The following is an 18,746-nucleotide window of genomic DNA, read 5'->3' as shown; positions in this document are numbered from 1 at the left end:
GGTTGTATGTGGCCCACAAATGTCTGCTGGAAGCTTTGCATCCATCAGATTTTATCCATCTCAGCTCAGAACAGCCAGCCCCCTGCCATCTTCTCTGGGCTTTCTTCTAATAAAAATATTTATCTACCCAAGCAAGAAGGTGAGTGTAAGTTGGCTTTATTACTGTAGTGACGTTGAATGGTCGGTTGCTGGGTGACCTTGCTTCTGATTTTATGGTCTAGGCCAGCTCTGGCAGCAGAGAGGTGTGGCCACGTACTTCACTCTGCTGTCAGCTTCTCCTGAGGTGCTCAGAGCTTCAGTGCCAGCTCTCCTGGGAAGCTGTTTGCCATTTGCTATGTGAAAACCTGGATCCACCAGGAAGGGCTGAAGGAGATAAATGCCTGACAAGAGGAACTATTAAAGCTTAAAAGAAAGGCCAAGCTCTGTGAAATCCAGCACGGAACCAGGATCTGCAACCTTGGATTAGACCAGTGACCATAAAACCGACATGTGACTTATTGCAGTGCTTTCACAAACTGGGATACTGGAGCCTGCATGGTTTGCTTTGCTTTTGCTTGGAAGATGATTTAATGTTTTTCATTGGAGAACAAAGTTTTGCAACTATTCAGACATGGAAGAATATGAAGGAGCAGATATTTTGGAAACCAGCTCTCTCTCTAATGGTCCTTGGTGCAAGGTGAGAACTTTTATTCCCCCTCCTCCCGCAGTCACAGAAAATATTATCTTTCTGCTGTTTACAAGTGACTTCAGTAAATCATTGCCCTTGGACCAGACTGAATGCAACCTCTGCATCAGCTTTGTAAACAACTTCACAAATTCCTTAGAGCAAGGCTGTGCTAAACATTAGGCACAGAAATGAAATGGTGATGTGTGTGGTTAAGCGTCTGTCATCCACCTCACTGGAAGTTTCAAATATCTGAGTAACTGTAGGTTTCTGTGCTGTGGAAACGACCAAAATAGTTTTTCTCGGTGCTTGGAGAATCCAGAAACTCCATATAATTTTAGCAAAGCCACTGCTTTAAGATTTGCAGGTCAAATACGTTGAGTAAAACCATGGCAAGCACAGGGTAGGATAAGCATTAACTTGGGCAAACAAATTGACAATTTAACTGCGTGGAACTCCGTGTCCAGCAGCAATTCCTCCTGCTCCCCCAGAGCTCAGTGCAGAGCAGTCTCAGCCTCAGGAATGGGTCAGCTGTGCTTCTTGTCAAATCCCAGCAGTGACGTTCAGAGATTGTTTTCTGTTTGCTTGTGTTTGTAATCTGATCTCATGTAATAACATTGTCCTCGGCTCACATATAACCACGGGGGTAGCTCTGACATCCTGCCTGAAAAAAAACACCTTGTTGATTCCTGTGTTTGACGTTTGAAAGATTTCCAGTTTGGACAGGTTAGCGTGTTTATATTAATCTCATCCTGTCGCTTGAAATTAAACCATTAGCACTTTGCAAGTTGGACCTTCCACTTCCATTTTGGTTCCCCCCAAAATAATGAGGTTTGTTATCTTCACAAGTTTTGGAGGGGACTTATGGAAGACTTTTTGTTGCCTGTGCTGAGGCCAGGATTTCAGTCCAGCCATTTGTGCTGTGGAGAAGGAGTCTCTGGGAGGTCAGGTCAGAAATGTGCCAGTTTAGACTTGAGCTCAGTATTGCCTGTTCTTCTTAGGAGGGACTGGAAACTGAGGGAACTAAGGAAACTGGAAATCTGAAACTATCTGAGGGCTTGCTATTTATTGTAAAATATTCTTAGTGAATACAGACATGTATCTAATGGAAATTAGTTTGAAGAGCTGGTCAAGCAGAAGAAACACAAACACCTGGTCCTGTTGGAACATCTCTGCCTTGATTGCTTGGTGCATCTCCCATGGCACTGCCCAGTCATTCTCATTAATGCTGAGGGTCCCTCACTTCAGCCTGTCTAACAAAAACTAAAATAACTGCTGCTGCATTTGCTGGTGGCCACGCTTTTTTTTTTTTTTTTTTTTTTTTTTTTTTTTTTTTTTTACAACGTTGGATAGCCAATGAAAAGGCTGAAGCAGCATTCAAAAAAAAAAAAAAGAAAAAAAGGAAGAAAAAAGGGACAAAACAATGAGAGTAGTTTGTAAGCATGAAGGCCGAAAGTTATTCACCTCAAATATTTGGCAACAATAACAAAATATGTTCACAAAACTCTAGAGCAGTTTGTAATCAAAAAGCCTGTGTTTTTGTAGTATATATTATTCATCTCAGATCCTGATTTCTGTGAGGTGGAGGGCTAGAAACTGATTTCTGGGAGTAGCGTGCTCAGTCAGTTTTTGCTACATCTGCAAGTATGCCTATTGGTGCTTTTTTAGATACAGATTGTAATTCATGGGAGCCTGGGCATGATGCATGGTTGTGGCAGGAGAGGATATTTTGAAAAACAATATGCACTCTGTCATGGCCTAAAAGTTCACAGAGTAGGTGGAGGTTTCCATACTATTGTTTTTTTGACTCATAGAATATGATTTTCTTTCTGTGACACTGATATTTTCTAGTTTTTTCTTTAAAAAATGAGAAAAAACTCCCACCTGCCCTGGGAAAATTCTAGAGGATTTTTTTCAACCACATTTTAGTTATATTGGTTGCAGTCTTAAAATTTTTACTTCACTGCGATAGCACATTTATTTCTCAATAAATATTGAGAAATAATATTGAGAATAGCTCCTAATTCAGCTGTTCAGCAACTGCCTTTGGATCTTTCAAGTGCAAATTTGTGTTTGCAAATAACTTTGTCTGCCTCTCATTGTGGGTACAAGTGTTACTCATTAGAGCTTTTTGTCAGCATCCCAAAATGTGGTAATTGAAGATCCAGCTACAAATATTTGTTTGTGTTTCCTATCTTAGTGTTTAGTTTAAGAGGGTTGAATCTTAAGCAAAAGTGTGCTGATGTTCTTTTGTTTATGTTTAGTATAAAATCATAAAATCCTGCCATTTTCTGTGGTTAGCCCGGGCTGTGCCTGTGCTGTGCCTGAGCACAGAGACCTGCACGTGGGCTGGCCTGCACCAGGGCCAGCAGGGCCTTGCTGTCACACAATTCTAAATGCACCCAGAGGTTTTTAAGTGAAAAAGAACGGGTTAGTTATTAACTTGGAGAAATATCTGATTTTAGAGAACAGAAGATTACAAAACAAACTGGATTTTCACCAGCTCCTGAAGGGCAAACAGTGCACCACTCTCCACATTTCCCTGCAGTTTGTGTTTGTGTTGAAGCTTTTTCACTCATAGTACTGGATGTAAATGTTAATTAGCACTCCAGGGGAAATGTCTTAACAAATGTACCTTTGACACAGGTCCACAGCAATGCTTTGCTCTGTAGCTGCAGGCTGGAAAGATTAGCTGGCAAAGCAGCTGGTGCAGCTTTTGAGGAAACTCTTCAAAGAGGAGTTCAGGGGAGCTTGCTGAGCTCTTGGGCTTTGCTGCTCTGCTGCAGCTCCAGCTGCTCTTGCTGCTCTGCAGAAGAGGTGCTGGCTAAAATATGAGCACTTGTAAGAAAGAAGAGCAAACTCCTAGAAAAGGGATGTTTCTAACCATTAAAGGCTTCAAGTGAGGCTGCCTGGGTATGGCTTTCATGTGATGAAGAAAAAATGACTTAGCACAAACTTGGTGGCAGAATTTATTCCTTCTCCTCCCCCAGTGCTGAGCTTGATTAGCAATAAATAAGGGTGGTAAAGTAATTCCTGCAAGTTGTTAGAAAGGTAACAGTAGTGCATTCATAAACACATTTACCTCATCACTGTACTTCTTTGCCTTTCCATAAACAGCAGGGCAGAGATTCAGAAATGGAAATCATTCACAGGCTGGGATTTTTCAGCAGCACTCAAACCTGCCTCAGCTCAGGTTAGCATGCAGATATATTGGTGGTTTCTGGCCTGATTAATTCCAGAGCCTGCCATGACTTCTGTGAAAACAAATGCAGAGCCACTTCTCAGACTTGGGTAGTTCAGCTATTCATTGCTGTGCAGCATCAAGTCCTGGTTTCTCCCTGCTGAGGAACAGCTCATATTTAGGACACACGGAGAAGAGTCCAAGGTTATTAACCACTCTCTGGAAATGAGGTTGGTGATTTCAGCCCAGCCCTCCTGAAACTGGTCTGGAGTTTGCAATAGTGATGGAAACCCTGCTGCAGGAGCATGCCTGTGCCTCCAAGAGCAAAGGGAAAAACTGCTGTCCCCTCCTTCCCTGGAGCAGGATGTTGCAGGAAGGATGCTGGTGTTACCACATGGCTCTTGATCAGCTGGGCTAACCCTGGCACCCTCCTGGCTCTGCCCTCCGTGGGGATTTACAAGAAGGGTGCCTCATACGTTTTTCCTTCCTGTAAAAGGGTTTCTTTCTGGCTTTTATGGCCCAATAGGGAGTTTCAAACCAGTGAGCTGCTGCTGGTGAGGGGCCATCAGCCTTTGTTTCAGAGCTGACTCTGAGGTTTTCAGGGACTTCAGCAAGAAGCAGGAGGGTGAGCAGAATGTGAGCTAGTGCATATCTGAGTGCTGAGCAGCCCACAGGACACGGTTCAGAGCCTGACCTCTAAGTAGGTCAGCCATGGAGAGGCACTGCTGCTTTCTGCTCAGCACCTGTGCAGGCTACAAGTGTGAACCAGGCTGTGCAGATGCACTCGGGCTCTTTGTCCCAGCCATGCCTTCAGCTTGGCTTGGCCTGTGGGCTGGGACAGCCCTGAGGTGGTTTCCTGGCAGAGGGAGTTCATGGGAGCACTCTTATTTTGAAGTGCAGGTGAAAGAAACACCAACCTTTTCCACAGAGGGAGATCTCCTCAGTTTGAATTGCTGCTGAATTAATGTGGCCTTGACTCGGTTAAATATGTCCAAAACTGGATGGCAGCCCTCTGGCAGGGTGCTGCCTGAAGATGCTGCTGCCTGGGAAGAGTTTCAGTGTGAAAGTGCTCCCTCCTTGCCCCTGCAGGGAGCCCCAGCCCCACCGAGCAGGGATGGGGAGCCTGGGAAGGCACCCACCACCCCACAGCTCCTGAGCCTGCCCTGGACACTGACCCCAGCAGCCCCTCTGTGACTGTGCCTGGATTTTGGCATCATCCACCTGCCCATGAAGCGGTGACAGAGGTCAGACCTGAGCTATGCTGGTTGGTGCTGTGCATGTATTAAATCACTTCATTAAGAGGGATGGGCTGGATTAGCATCTGGCCCTGCTTCTGCTGCAAAATCCCATGTGGGAGATGCTGGGCCTTGGATTTAGCTGCCCAAAGAGGAAACAGCACATTGGAACCTCCAGAGTCAGCTAGTGATAGGTCATAACCTAGTGGACTGTCTGCTTCTGTGTCCTCTGGCAGTGACAAAAGATAGAATTAACTTTTATTGTTAAAAACCTCTCGTTTCAATAGCCCCCCTTCCCACCTGATTGCAATTAGTTTTCTCAGCTGCTATACTTTTGCTGTTTGTTTCTCTATTCATAAATCTTGTCTTCCAGATTTTAGCAACAGTAGATATACCAGCCAGCAATTGTCTAAGATCATGTAAAAATTGAGACTTTAGGGACAGCAGTTCCACCCAGAGAGTCGCTGTCTATCTGGCTGCTTTGGTTCTGGCTCTTGCTGTAAGTAATTTGACTCCACAGTATCCAGCCAGGGGTTAAAATTCAGTTCAGGACAAGTGCAAAACTCTCTCAGATTTGATAACTTGTTTGCTGTCTAACTCAGCAATAATCTGCTTCTCACATTCGAGTAAACTGATCACCCAGCAGGACCTGGACTTCTGCCTTGCTGAAGGATGAACATTGCTTTAGATGCTCAAAAGGAAAACATACAAGAAATGCAGAATCCTTGTTGACCCAACGACTGAAAGAAACATCACAACATTTCCTAAATCAACACATGGCAATTCTCAAAACAAAGTCTGAACAGCAGCCAGAAGCTTTCAAGGCAGGGGATGATGCTGTGACCAAACTGAGACCTGGAATCACCCCTGCCTAAGCCATGGGGGTGAGCTGGGAGCTCTGTCTGGTGATGCTCACTCGTGTCTCAGAAGAGCTGCTTGTGCATGAACCTACTTGCTTTGCAGTCAGGAAATTTAATCATTGCTTCCACAGTAGCCCTCAAAGAGTACCCTGTGCATGAAAAATGCATTCATACCTGAAATGTCCCATAATTTCTTCTGTTTCCGCATATGGAGGTCAGGTTAATGTTCCATACACTGTGGACAAATAGGAGTTGTCATGGGCACCATTGCCTTGAATTGCCTGTCTCCCGGGTGATTAAATTCCCCACAGTGATTTTACTTTATTGGTTTGTTTCTGTAACTCCTTATTTCTTTGGTTTGCTCTCCTTGAGGACATTGCTCAGGCTGCTTGGATCTCCTCAGGCTTTTGCATTTTGTACACCAGTTTCTGGAAGAATGAAGTGTTTTTCACAAGGTGTGTGAAGCAGCAGGAGCAGAACAGAGTGTAGCCCCCCCAGGCTCTGCAGTGCATACCCAGCTTGTTGAAGTCTGTGTTGCTGGAAATCCCAGCCTCAGTGAGCAGCCCTCTCCAACACCTGTACAGCTCCAGCACTGCATTCCTGCTGTCTCTGTGCTGTGCAGAGCACCTCCTCATGTCCTGTCTGCAGATGTGGAGAACAGCTTCATCTGTTCTCCCCAGGAGCCTGCTGCTGGTAGCAGCTAGAGTGAGTGGTCATTCCTGCTTGCTGGAATTCACACAGAGAGTGCCAGCAGGAATCTGATGGGCTTTGAGAGTTTCTGTCTCTGGTCCTACAATAACAAAAGGCCTACATTTGGGTGATGGGATTTGCAACACTGCTAGCTGCTCTGCCAGTGCTTTGCAAACTGTTCAGATGTTTAGGTTTATTCCATAATCCTAGCTCTCCAGAAAATGGCATAAAATAATATTGACATGGAGACAACAACCTATGAAAATGTAGCCTTAGCTGGTAAGTAAAATGAGTAAGTAGCTGTTAAATGCTAAATTTTATGCAACAGGCATAAAAAGACAGTGGGAGCTTTTGCTGTTTAATATGAAATGTTCTATAAATAAAGCTAGGTGGCTACATATTGACAAAACTGCTCACCCCTAATTTAAGGCATGTCATAGGCAGTGGAAAAAGTGTTACCATAGACCTGACTAATGTGGCTAGAAATAGAGAGCAATTTGGAAAACTGAAGCTAGAATGGCATCACTGTGAGTGCAGACCCTGCAGGCTGGATGTCAGTGCTGCCAGCTGAGCAGGGCTTTCCTTCCACAGCCTCGTGGTACTGAGACTGATTAACTGGCACTGCTTACTCTGAGGTCCTGATAATTAAAGCTGGAGTGTCATCTGCATTGTAATTAATATGCTCCTCTGCACCTAATTCATTCTGACAGTATAGATTAATGATGGTAAATGACCAACAAGGTTTTATCATGAGATGATTCTTAGTTCTACAGGCTGCCTCAGACAATTGCAGGAAGCGATTGTTAACTTCAGGCTATTGTCCTGGTGTAATCGTGCATGTGCATTCTCAGCCTTGTTTTGCAGTAAAACCCATCCAAGGGCTTCATAAAGATCCAGTTATGGCCCCTCAGAGGCTGAGCCACCCTTGCAGAAGTGGGAGAGGGGAAGCACAGGCTGGTGATACCGTGCTGATTTTCCAGTCTCCCAGCGCGCGTAGTCTCTGCCGACACGGGCAGGAGCTGAGACCGAGCACTTTTTCTGCACATGAGATGCTTTTGTAAATGTAATTGTGTTGGGAGGTTGGGCAACAGGCTTAGCTGAGCAGTGGGGTGCTCAGCTGGGGGCTGGGCAGCCTCATTTGTTACCAGTGCTCTTCCTCCGTGGCAGAGCTGGTGTCTCCTCCACTGGTGCCATGGGGAGGAGGGACCTTTCTCTACAGGACCACAGCAACTCAGCAGTCCTGTCTGCCAAGAACTGCTGTGCATCTGAGCCACAGCCTCTAGAGTGGTCATTATTCTGAGCTACAAAAACACACTATATAGAGGAGATGTCCCCTCAAAAGGAAGGTACTGAGTTCCCTGGAAGCTTAGAGCCTCAGGAGATTTCACCAGTCAGGCTTGCAAAATCTTGACTTTCAAGCCAAACTGGGCACAGCTGGGGGACAACACCACGTCATGCTAAGCAAAAGGTCATGAAAAATGATGTAAATGAAGTGAAATTTTCCAAAGCATATAAGGTGCTCAAGCTCTGCTTGCTTCTTGCAAAAAGTGGTTTCATCATTACATTTTCTTGTAATAGCTTCCTTGTGTACACAAGGAACTTAACCTGGCTTATTTAAACTGCATCACGCTTTGCTGCAAGAATACCTGATTAACAAGATGATCGATGTGTGCTGTTCCACTTGTCAGTCAATAGGAATTAATATGCAAGAGACTAGTTCAGAAATGAGAGATTATAATGGACATTTGCTTTTCTTTGTGCTGAAGTGTTGCTGCATGAGCCAACAAGTGCTGATATGATGAGCTGAGCTCAGGGGAGCTCCCTAAGGCTCCTCCCCTCCCTAAGGCTGGCATTTTCCTTGACTGTTCCCCCATTTGTACCAATCCCAAACTCCCTCCTAGGAGTAGTGAAGCTCCTTGTGCTCGTAGCAGAGGCCTGGGATTTTTTTTTCCCTCTGCCCTTGGGATGTTCCTGGGAGGGCCCCTCCTGTCAGTCCCATCCAGCCTCTGGCAGTGCTGGCCACGAGCTTGTGGTTGGCTGAAGCTGTCATTGACCCCAGATGGACCCGAGTCAGTCTCTGGTGTGGTTGATCTGCCAGTGCCATGTGCTGCCATGCCAGCCTAAGCACAATTTAACTGCCAGTGGTTTCAGTGTTTATCGGAAAATGTTGCTCCGTTCTGCCCGTGCTGCCCCGGGGACAGCAGCGTGATCCTGGTGGCTGCAGGTTGTGCAACAGGGCTCCCTGTGCTGCTCCCCTGCACTTGAATGGCATCCTGTCTTCCACCAGTGACCACGTGGGGCAGGTAACAAGACCTGAGCAAACAAGAAAGGAGGGAAAAGAATGAAAAAACAGAAACACCTTTTTTTTTTCTTCTCGTCTTCTTCTTCCCCCTAGTAACAAAATGCATTGGTAGGTGGGTGTAGCTGAGCTGTCCCTCCTTCCCCAGCCTCAGAGACATGGTGGGGAGGAGTGTGTGGAGGAAAGAGGAGGTCTCTGGGGCACCATGGCCATGGAAACATGCAAAGTTGGTGTTAGTGTTTGTTATTGTTGGCTGCAGAGATGCCTGCTCTGCACCTCCAGCCCTGAAGGAAGCGGGGTACATCTGAAAGGGTTTATCTGTGAATAAGAAAATAGGGGTTTGAGAGCAGAGCTGGATCAATGCTGAGTTTTTTTTTGTTTGCCCTCTGACCCTTCCCCCTCAGCTATGAAATACAAATATAGGTCTAATGAAACTAAAAGCAGAGGTTGCTTTGGAGAAAACTGAGGAGGCTTAGGAGGAAAATTCTTATATTTTGCAAAATGTTTTTATTCAGTCCCAAACAAAATGCCTGCAGTTGCTTTATAAGTGGTTTCTGTTTGTCCCCTTTCATTTTGGAAAAGAAAAACCAAACCCACCCCATTTCATTTAGAAAATACCAAAGCAAAGCATTTCACAGAACCATAGAATAGTTGAGGTTGGGAGGGAACACTGGAGATCATCTAGTTCAACCCCTCTGCTCAAAGCATATTTGAATATGCTTTACATTTCTGGTTTGAGTTTTTATCTGTGTCCACAGTAATTTCCCAAATTTGGCTTGAATTTCTAAACTCATCTGCGTTCCCTCCCCAACTATTTTGGGATCAACTTTGTATTTACTGATTTTTATTTTCTTAGGCTTCTGTTTGTGAAATCTGTGTCCTCTGTGCTGGGCTGGCTGTTGTCTTCAGAGTCCCTGTAGAAATCCAGGTGTCATGGATTCCACATCACTTCTCTTTTCTTCTTCATGTAGCTTTATATAACCACAAGTGTTTGACTTTATATTTGCTTATTACAGCACACTTGTGACTTAAAAGGATGTGGACATTCATGGGAGCAAAACATTAGCATTTATTATAAAAGGTAGTAATATACTGTCTGGTTGGCTTCCTACCTGTGTCCATACATAGAATCAGGGAGGCATTTAGGTTGGAAAAGACCTTTCAGATCATCAGGTCTAGCCATAAAATCAACAAGTCCACCTCTAAACTGTGTTCCTCTCATCTCACAATGCTGACCCATGTCTGCCAATGATTTACTAAAGGGACAAGGTAGTGTCTGTCATTTATCCAGTAACATTTTTTGCCAAGTTAAAATTAAAAGCAGCCCAAAACTGAAATAAATGTTCATAGCACATAAAGAACAGCTGAGGATGCAGAAACAGGAATGACTAGGATGCCTCAGACTTGGATGTTCCCAAAAGCTTACACAAAGCCTTAGAAAAAGGTTGCTTTGTGAAATGCATTTGTTGGTGACAGTGTCCCCCATGGTGCCCTGTGGGGTTTGACACCTGAATTCCTGCTGGCTGGGGTGAGTCCAGAGATGTTCAATGGTTATTTTGGCAGAGATGTTCAGTGGTAATTGGTGTGATTTGGACACTGGCTGGAGCAACACAATTGGATTTGTCCCATTTGTAGTCACCAAGTGCTGTGGGTCAGGACTGTGGAACTGTCACCTCTGGATGAGAACTGCCCTAATGTCAGCCTCGTGGAAAGGAAACCCCTCACTTCCAGTACAGCATGAAACTTGTCCAGTCTTTGTGAAGTGGAAACACAGCAATGAATATAAGAAAATGAAACTCAGCCCTTCAATATTTTTTTTTATTTTATCAAGGATTTTAATTTGCTTTCCTGCCTTTTCTTATTGCAAATTAAAAAAAAAAAAAAGGCCTAAACTTCAGGGTTCCTTAGGAAAACTATTCCTTCATGCTTTCAGCTGGAACAGTTTTCCAACAGTGACATGTTAGTCTGACTCTAAATAAGATTTTCCAGAGTTGGCTGAAGGTTTTGGCTTAGTTCTAGAATAAACTGCTTCAGAAACCTTTCTGGAGTGGATTCTGGATAACCTGGCACCATTGAAAGGATTAAAAACTCATGCATAATTTGCCCTTTAAAAATACTCAAGGCTTCTAAATTTCTCACCCCAGAAAATATCTTTCTTTTCATCAAACATCAGCTGTTTCCAATTGCTTCGTTCTATTTTGGTCACTTATTCTCTCTTTTCCTTCCCATGCATGACTAAATATCTCCTTTAAATCAACTGGAAGCCATTTGTTTTTCCAGCCATCCACTCGGTCGTGCTGGTTTCTTTCACCCTAGGAATGCCCCATCAATGTCACACACTGAAGGAGCAATATCATCTGTGCAGTCCTGGGTGCAGAGTCCTTGGCTCCAGTTCTGCAGCTTAGTGCATGGACACCAGGGCAGCTGCTGGTTTCTGCATGCTGTAACTGGTTCATTCTCTGCAGCCCTGAGCAGAAGCAGCCAGGGCAGCCCCGCACAAGGCTGTGATGCTTGTGGTCTCACGGTGAGCATGGTGAGCATGCCAGCTCAGGAGCAGTGGCACTCATTCTGCCCCAGCTCAGCACTAAGCTCCAGCAGAGTGGTGCTCCTGAGGGTCAGCAGGCTGAGCCTGAGCCAGGACAGGCTGCTCTGGCTGTGCTCCTTGGGAGGCTCCTGAGCCATGGCTGCAGCTCCGGGCTCCTGGCGCGGCTGTGCCGGCCGGTCAGAGGCACAGGCTCTGTGCTGGGCACAATTCCTGCCTGGATGTGGCCTGGGAACAGCTTACCCAACACCCAGGGGGCTGCATCCCTTGTTAAAAGTGCAGTCAGGTGCAGGTGTCAGCCCCCCTGATAAGAAGGTCCATGCAAGACCTGCATTAAATTCCAGTGACCAAAAAAGCATCTGCAGCCCAGTCCTGCCAGCACTGACGCACCCAAATGCAATCTTGCATTTGCCTGGATGTGAACAGCTGATGAGCAGGCACACTACTCTTCAGTAACCTGGTTTTGCTGTCCTCAGGTTAGAATGAAACTTTTCCAATCTCTGAGCTCCTGTGCAATGTTCAAACACCCACCAGATTTCTGACCCGTGTGTGTGTGACATGTGCGTTTTCCTTTCAGTTGACAAACACAGAAGCTGAAATTATCCAGAAAAAATAAATACCAAGGCCAAGCATAGGGATAGGGTTTGTTTTGGTTTGGGTTTCTTTCTTCTGGTGAAGTAAAGAATAGAGACAGATTTGACAAAGTGAGTGATCCAGATTTTTGTGGCAGTTTTATCCCAGCTCTAGCTGTCATGGCCACAGCTGATCCCAGCTCTGTGCAGGGAAGGAGTCAGGTTCAGACCTGCCAGAAGGGCCTGAGCACTAAAGCCTTCTGTCCAGAGTGGGATATGTAAAGCTGCATTTCCTCAAGACTGCTGCCAAATGACTAATCTTGGACACTTCCAGGCATTCCAGCATGTCTGGTTAGTGGTTACTCCAGCCATCCTATGTGTTTTTGGGAACCAAATGTCCCTCAGGCTGAAGCAAGGTGCATATTATACAAAGGCTTCCTATAGTGCATGTAAGGAGAGTCAGTGGCCAGTGCACAGTGGCTTTACATCAAAGATAACCTTGGGAACAGGGAGCATTATGTGTATGCTCAAAGTCATGCAGGGGAATCAGATCCCTTCCTTTATGGCTTACTTAGGAGCCATGGGCAGTGAGGGATTTTTAAACACAGGTTGAATGAATTAGTCCATTAACTTCTGTTTTCCTTTCCATGCAAGTGACGACTCCCTGTCATGGCCAGAGGTGAGCTAACAAGACACAGTGCTCTGCAATCAGCCACTGGTCAGACCAGATCACACTATTTACACTAAAAGAGATCCCAAGCTCAGACACGATTCTGCTACCTAACCTTGCTTTTTTGCATTTACTGAGGGACTCCCTAAAACTGGACTGGGGTGACTCTTTCATTGGGTGTTCAGAGCTGTCTCAGGGTATACTCCAGGGAGTATTCAAGCTTCATCTTATGGAAATTTCCTTTTTGTTTAGGGTGCAACATTATTTGTTTTCAAAACATAATTATATGTCAGACCCTGACTACGTCCTGCATGTATTTGAATTCTTTCCTGCAGGCAGGACATCTCCCAGAGGCTACTTCTGGTTCATGTCCATGATCTTTGGGGCTTCACTGTACTTTTTACTTCAATGATAAATTATTGTGGTTTCCAAAGGTTAATAATTAGTGCTCTGCAGAAGAGATGTCCTGTCTAGATAGTGTGGTTTCCTTTTAATTGTCTTTTTGGATCTAGCTTTGTTCTTATACTGTGGGATAATGAGCCAAAGATGGCACTGTGCAGGCTGTGTTGAGTTCAACTCTGCTACAAAATACTCCTTTTGATCCTGCTTTTTTTTTTTTTTTTTTCAGAACTCCACCAGCTCCTTTTTTTTTCCTTATATAGAAGCCCTTTGCCTTGTATCTCCTGTTTGGATCAGGGCTTGGTGGGTTGGATCAGGTCACAGTACTTGTCTGACTGAGGCAGGATGGAGATCCAAGAGGATGAGCTGACCTCCATCACAGCCAGTTTTGTGAGGAGGGAGCCATGCACCAGTGAAATTGGCTTCCCAGCCCCAGCTAACACATTGCATTGTCTCGTCTTCATAGGTAGCACTGAATTTTCTTATAAATCTCTTCAATTTTATGGCTACCTGAATCTATTGTATGAATCTTTGCTGAGAGTTACAGCCAGTAACCAGTTGTACCAGTGCAAGGAGCTATTGTCATGTCCTAACCTGTCCCTGAAAATACCAGCTGTCTTCACTCAGGAGGCTTAAAAGCTCTTACTCAGGGTCCATGCACCCTGGGCTAGCTGAGCCCAGCTTTAAACTCCTACAACTCCACACTGTGAAGCAAGCCCCCTTCAGAAGAGGACTAAAGAGCTGCTCTGGGGTCTGTGGGTGCCCCCCAGCAGTTTCCTGCCTGCCTGGCTGGGCTGTGGAAGGGTTGGGGATTTTCCCCCCGAATGCCATGTCCCAGGCAGTGCAGGGACCCATCCCAGGGCTCTGGACAGCCGTACTTGGCCTGCCTGACTCCCACCAGGAAAGGGAGGGAGTGCTCCAGCTGCATCCGGCCCGCCCGCCTGCCCACGGGAGGCCCTTGAAGTACAGAACAAAATAAATTCCTTCAATCCCAGCAATTTTCCCCAAAGTGGATCAGCAGGCAGCAGGCCTGTGTTCTGTGGCTTGCAGTGGGCATCTGTGAGTGTCCCAGGATGCCTGTGTTTGATGACTGTATCCCAAAGCCATGTCTCTGGTGTTTTTCTGTGCCCACAAACAGCATCTGAAAGACATCACAGGGAGAACCAAAATCATCTCCAGTGGCTTCAGTGGAGCTCCTCCTGATCCAAGAGCTCCTTGCCTGGGTACCAGCACTCAGGCACCCCAGGTGGTTTGGCTGCAGGTGCACACCTCTGGGGCTGCTCTCCATCCCACCAGGAACGCTGCTCTCCAGGCCCCCTTGAACAGGAACTGAACTGATACACAGAAAATGCCAACAGTTCCATACTCAAACAAGAATTAGGAAGTCTTTTAAACAAGCAGAGTTAAGAAAACAGATGGAGATGAGAATTGTTTCCTTGTACAGCTGTGTAAAGGTTCTTTCCGGGTTTCTGAGCTTCCTCAAAAGTGTCAGGTTATTCCCCAAATACAAGTCAGATATGAATAAACTCACTGCATGTGATTCCACAGCCACCAACTCCTTTTTCTGCAGTGGTTCCTCATTAGTAAGAAAGCTGGGAGACTTTCCTTTCTAGGAGCCAACCTGCTGCACTAAATGTCATCTCACTTGACTGTTACTAGCATTTTCCTGATAAACTGACCTTCAGAGAAATGCACTCTTATCAGAAAGCTGCTTTGTTTAAAACCTTTTAGATGATCATTAGTCAGCTCAAGCTTTTTCACGGGCGCAGAGCAAGATGTGCTAACTCTAGGGGAGGCAAAGTGTTGCTGCAGAATCATATGTTATGTTATATGCACTTGAAAAATACAGAATTTTACTTGGCTATACTGTCTTAAATATATGATTTCCCAGAAACCACTGAAGCTTCAAAAGGTGGAGACTTTGATGAAAGAGGTCAGATTACAGCCTTGCTTCTCGGCAATGACAAATATTTCCCAGGTCATTAAGAGCAAATCACTCAATATTTTCCCATCTCTAAGGAATTAGGATGATAAATCAGCTAGTATTTATGATGTGCTCCAGTATGTCTGTGATAGGGCCATGTCACTTCAGATAAAAGAAAGTTTACTTTTATTTGTTATTAAGAGACAAAAGGAAGCAGTACAGCATCTGTTCTAGAAGAAATCCATGGTTTCTAGAATATTTTCTGAAGTTTTTTCCATGGAAGTGGTTAACAAAGCTTGGATGTAATGTATTCTAACCTAACGTGCCTAATTTAGCTGAACACTTTAAATTCTTTCAGTTATATGGCTCCGGTCTGTCTGTTCTTGTTTTACCTTTTTTTCCACTGCTGAGCTCCATAATTGCTCCTTTTAGGCACAGTCACCTCAGGTCAGGCTGTACCTTGCTAAGGAGCTGCAAACAAGGCTCATTCCATCACGTGTCCCCAGCCCATTCCTGTTATTAATCCTCCCAAGTTCTGGACCTAGCACTTGGCAGAGCAACTAAAGTAAACCTTTTATCAGAAGTTCACATTCTCCTCAAGTGGAGGAAGAGCTGGGTAATTCCTGCCTTTATTATTATTATTTTTTAAAGAATATTGTGATGTGGGAGCTGCCTCAGGATTATTTCAATAATGCAGGGGGTACAAATGTATTGAAAAAAACACTGTTTGTGCAACGGGAATTTAGTCTGATAAAATTCTGTTTCTCTTCCCAAAATGTCTTTCAGAGGGCTTTCATCAGTAAATATGCTGTCATTGTAACAAATATGATGCTGGCTTTAAACTGATGAGAAAATGGCCAAAGTACGTGCAGTTTATACTCTGACAGGAAGCTGCTCTGGGCATTTAGGTTTTGTCTGAAATCTACAGCACTGCAAAGAATTTTTATTTTTGTTTCAGTCTCTGTGTAGAAAAGTCCTGCTTAATTTACTTTCTCTTATTCATATAATTTTCGCAGTCCTCATCTCTGCATCAGATAAATGCCTCAGATGGGAAAATATAACTCTAATTATTAGTGTCTTGATAGGATCAAAAGGGTCTTTTATTAAAATAATAAAAATGTGTCATGTGAGAAAATTGAAAAAAAGAAAGAAAAAGATAGAAGTAGAAATGAGGGCTGCCAGGAGAAGACACTGAGTATTTATATATTCCATTATGCTGCTGTCAGGATGAGCTCCTCACACTGCAGCTGCCCACCCTGCCCAGGGTGCTGTGACAGCCCAGGCACTTTCACAGGGTCCTTTGTATCCCAGAGCCATCTTTGGGTGATAATTTCATTTCTCTTTTCTACCTGTTAAGAAGCAGCCAACACAGCCAGCAAACAAATAAGTAAGTATGTAAAATGAACGTGTTTTACAAAGCACTTACAGTCTTATTTAAACCTGTGTGTCAGTGATTTCCCTGTGTGTGCAATTTTGCAGGTAATTCATACAGTGATGAAAATCCCTTAACACTCATTGTAGGCTAATGCCCTTTTCCATTCTCAAATGTTCAACAACCTGAGCTGACAGTCAGGAGAGTTTGCATTTTTCTGGTTTGTTTTCTAAAAACAGCATCTACGTGAAAGAAGTTGAAGTATGGACACCTACAGTTTGTCTCTGAGCAGAGTGTTTCCAAAACATTCCTTGTATAGGAACTGTTTTCTGTTATTTCACTTATAATATTAATAAAAATGTGAATGGAACTGCTGTGAGGGATGGAATTTGCTATATTGCTATTTTCTTCTTTTTCTTTTTGGTCATCATTACACAATCAGTGAAATACCTCACAGCTGGACCCAGAGTTTCAGCTGTGAGACTGGGCTTCTGCCTAGACACTGAATTAATTGCAGGTGTACAGGGCCTGTTATATCTCTCCTCTTTCAATTTTTGGGGGGGTTTGGTAGGGATCTGAAGGGTGTCTTGCTTAGTCAGAGGCAGGTGTAAGTCCAGGATAACTGTTGCTGTTTTGGGGGAAAACCTGCAAGAGCAGGCAAGAGTTTCCTGATGTCCCTCTCCCAGAATTTCCTAAAAATTCCCCCTGGGTGGCAGTGGGCAGCAAGGAATGCTCACCTGTGTGTGATGTGTGGGTGAGTCAGGGCACTCAGTGAAAACTGATGGAGTAAGATGGCAACTCTGGGTGCAGGATGTGGGAATAACTCTGCTGCTGCCCAGAAGGGATCCTCTGGAGAGGCAGGCACAGCTGAGTCCCAGTGTTCCACTGCCATCACTGCCCCTGTGCAGCCCCAGACTGTGCAATCTGCACTAGGTAAGCTGAATTTAAACTGTTCTCTCTTGTAATATTCTTCTTAAATACCTGTATTTCTCCCCAGAGAAAGACTGATTTCTCTGAGATTTGCTGTCCCTCCTGAAAAAGAAATGTGGCTGTGTTTGGAAAAAACATTTATAGTGAGATTATCTTACAATAGGCATTTTATGTACATGCCTCTTTTTTCTTTTTCTTCTCAATTTACCTCCCCTCCTAAAAGGCCACATAACTTTCCCCCTGTGAATCTGTGAAATGCAGAGTTACTTTAGTTCTTAGTATCTGAAAGGATAATCAATTTAGATCAGATTTTTGAAGTCCTAAAGACTCAGCTTTATCTGAAAAAGTGGTTAGTTTTTTGGTGCCCAAGGCTGTCTACAGGAAAATGTGACTTTTAGGTGTTTATACCAGCTGAGCAAGAGGGAAGCACTCTGCTTGGGGTCTGAAGAGATGTTATGTGCATGGTATGATCCTGACCTTCTCAAAGGACTCTGACACTTGTCCAGTGAACTTCCAAGAGTGCAAGGAGATGGATATATCTTCAATTGCTGTGTCCAAATTGTTGTGGTAGTGAATTTAAGAGTGATTGTCTTGACTTTGTTACATTAATTCGTTGTAAAGGTAATGTGTGGAATGGTTTGCTCTGAAACTCCCCAAAAGCAGAAGTGTGAACCAGATCTGGGGTGTGGGGGAAGGTGTGTTTGGCACTTGGGCCATGTGAGAGAGGAGGGTTGCTCTTGGCTACCTGCAGCCACCAGAGTGAGAGGCCTTAGTGTGCAGGGATGGGAAGTGGGGAGCTGTGCCTGGAGCTAGACCAGGGAGACAGAGGTGGCACTGCAGCTTCTTTCAAGTGAGCACAGATTAAAAAGCCTCTTGTGGAGCACCAGGCACTCACCCACTTGGGCACAGTAAATGCAGACCCAGGAGATCTTGCCAAGGCAGATCTAAACCATGAGATCAGCCCCCTCAATTCATCACATCATTCCCCACCCCATCTGTTTGGAAGTCTCTCACGAATTTTAAAGGATGTGTTTTAAAAGTATTTTTCAACTCTGTTCCCAAATTGTATTGGAGATTTTAATTTTTTTTTTTTTTTTTTTTTTTAATGCTTGCTATTGTGCTTGTGTTACAGAGCCTGTCAACCCCTGCAGCACCCAGCTGTGCTGGCCCTAACCATAATTCACACAAACTGCCAAGTGCTGTTCTGCTTAATATGACAGATCCTTCCGTGATAGCTGTGCTGCAGCCAGCCCTGGTGAATGTGCTGGGAAGGATGGTGCCCATGTGAGAATGATTTATGTTTGTTAGGGCTGTGGTGAGTGAGCCTGCAAGCACTGCCTTCCCCTTTTCAAAAACTCACAAGATTTATCTCCCCGGCGCATCCTGAGTCTGTTTCTCTCTTTTTTTT

At 44.7% G+C, this 18,746-nt stretch overlaps 1 protein-coding gene across 1 annotated transcript in view; it reads left to right on the top strand.

Annotated features, from left to right (window-relative positions):
• The first annotated feature begins 242 nt into the window (after positions 1-242).
• Positions 243-18,746, top strand: part of PDE8A (phosphodiesterase 8A) — a 148,324-nt gene continuing 129,820 nt past the window's right edge. The window contains exon 1 of the mRNA XM_009089962.4: positions 243-676. Coding sequence (XP_009088210.2) covers positions 611-676 — 66 coding nt within the window. The 5' untranslated portion in view covers positions 243-610. The remainder of the gene's footprint in view (positions 677-18,746) is intronic.

Source organism: Serinus canaria, chromosome 10 (genome assembly GCF_022539315.1).
Source record: "Serinus canaria isolate serCan28SL12 chromosome 10, serCan2020, whole genome shotgun sequence".
NCBI classification, from domain to species: Eukaryota; Metazoa; Chordata; class Aves; order Passeriformes; family Fringillidae; genus Serinus; species Serinus canaria.
The sequence above is the reverse complement of the archived record's forward strand: the minus strand, read 5'-3'. Positions and strand labels throughout refer to the sequence as shown.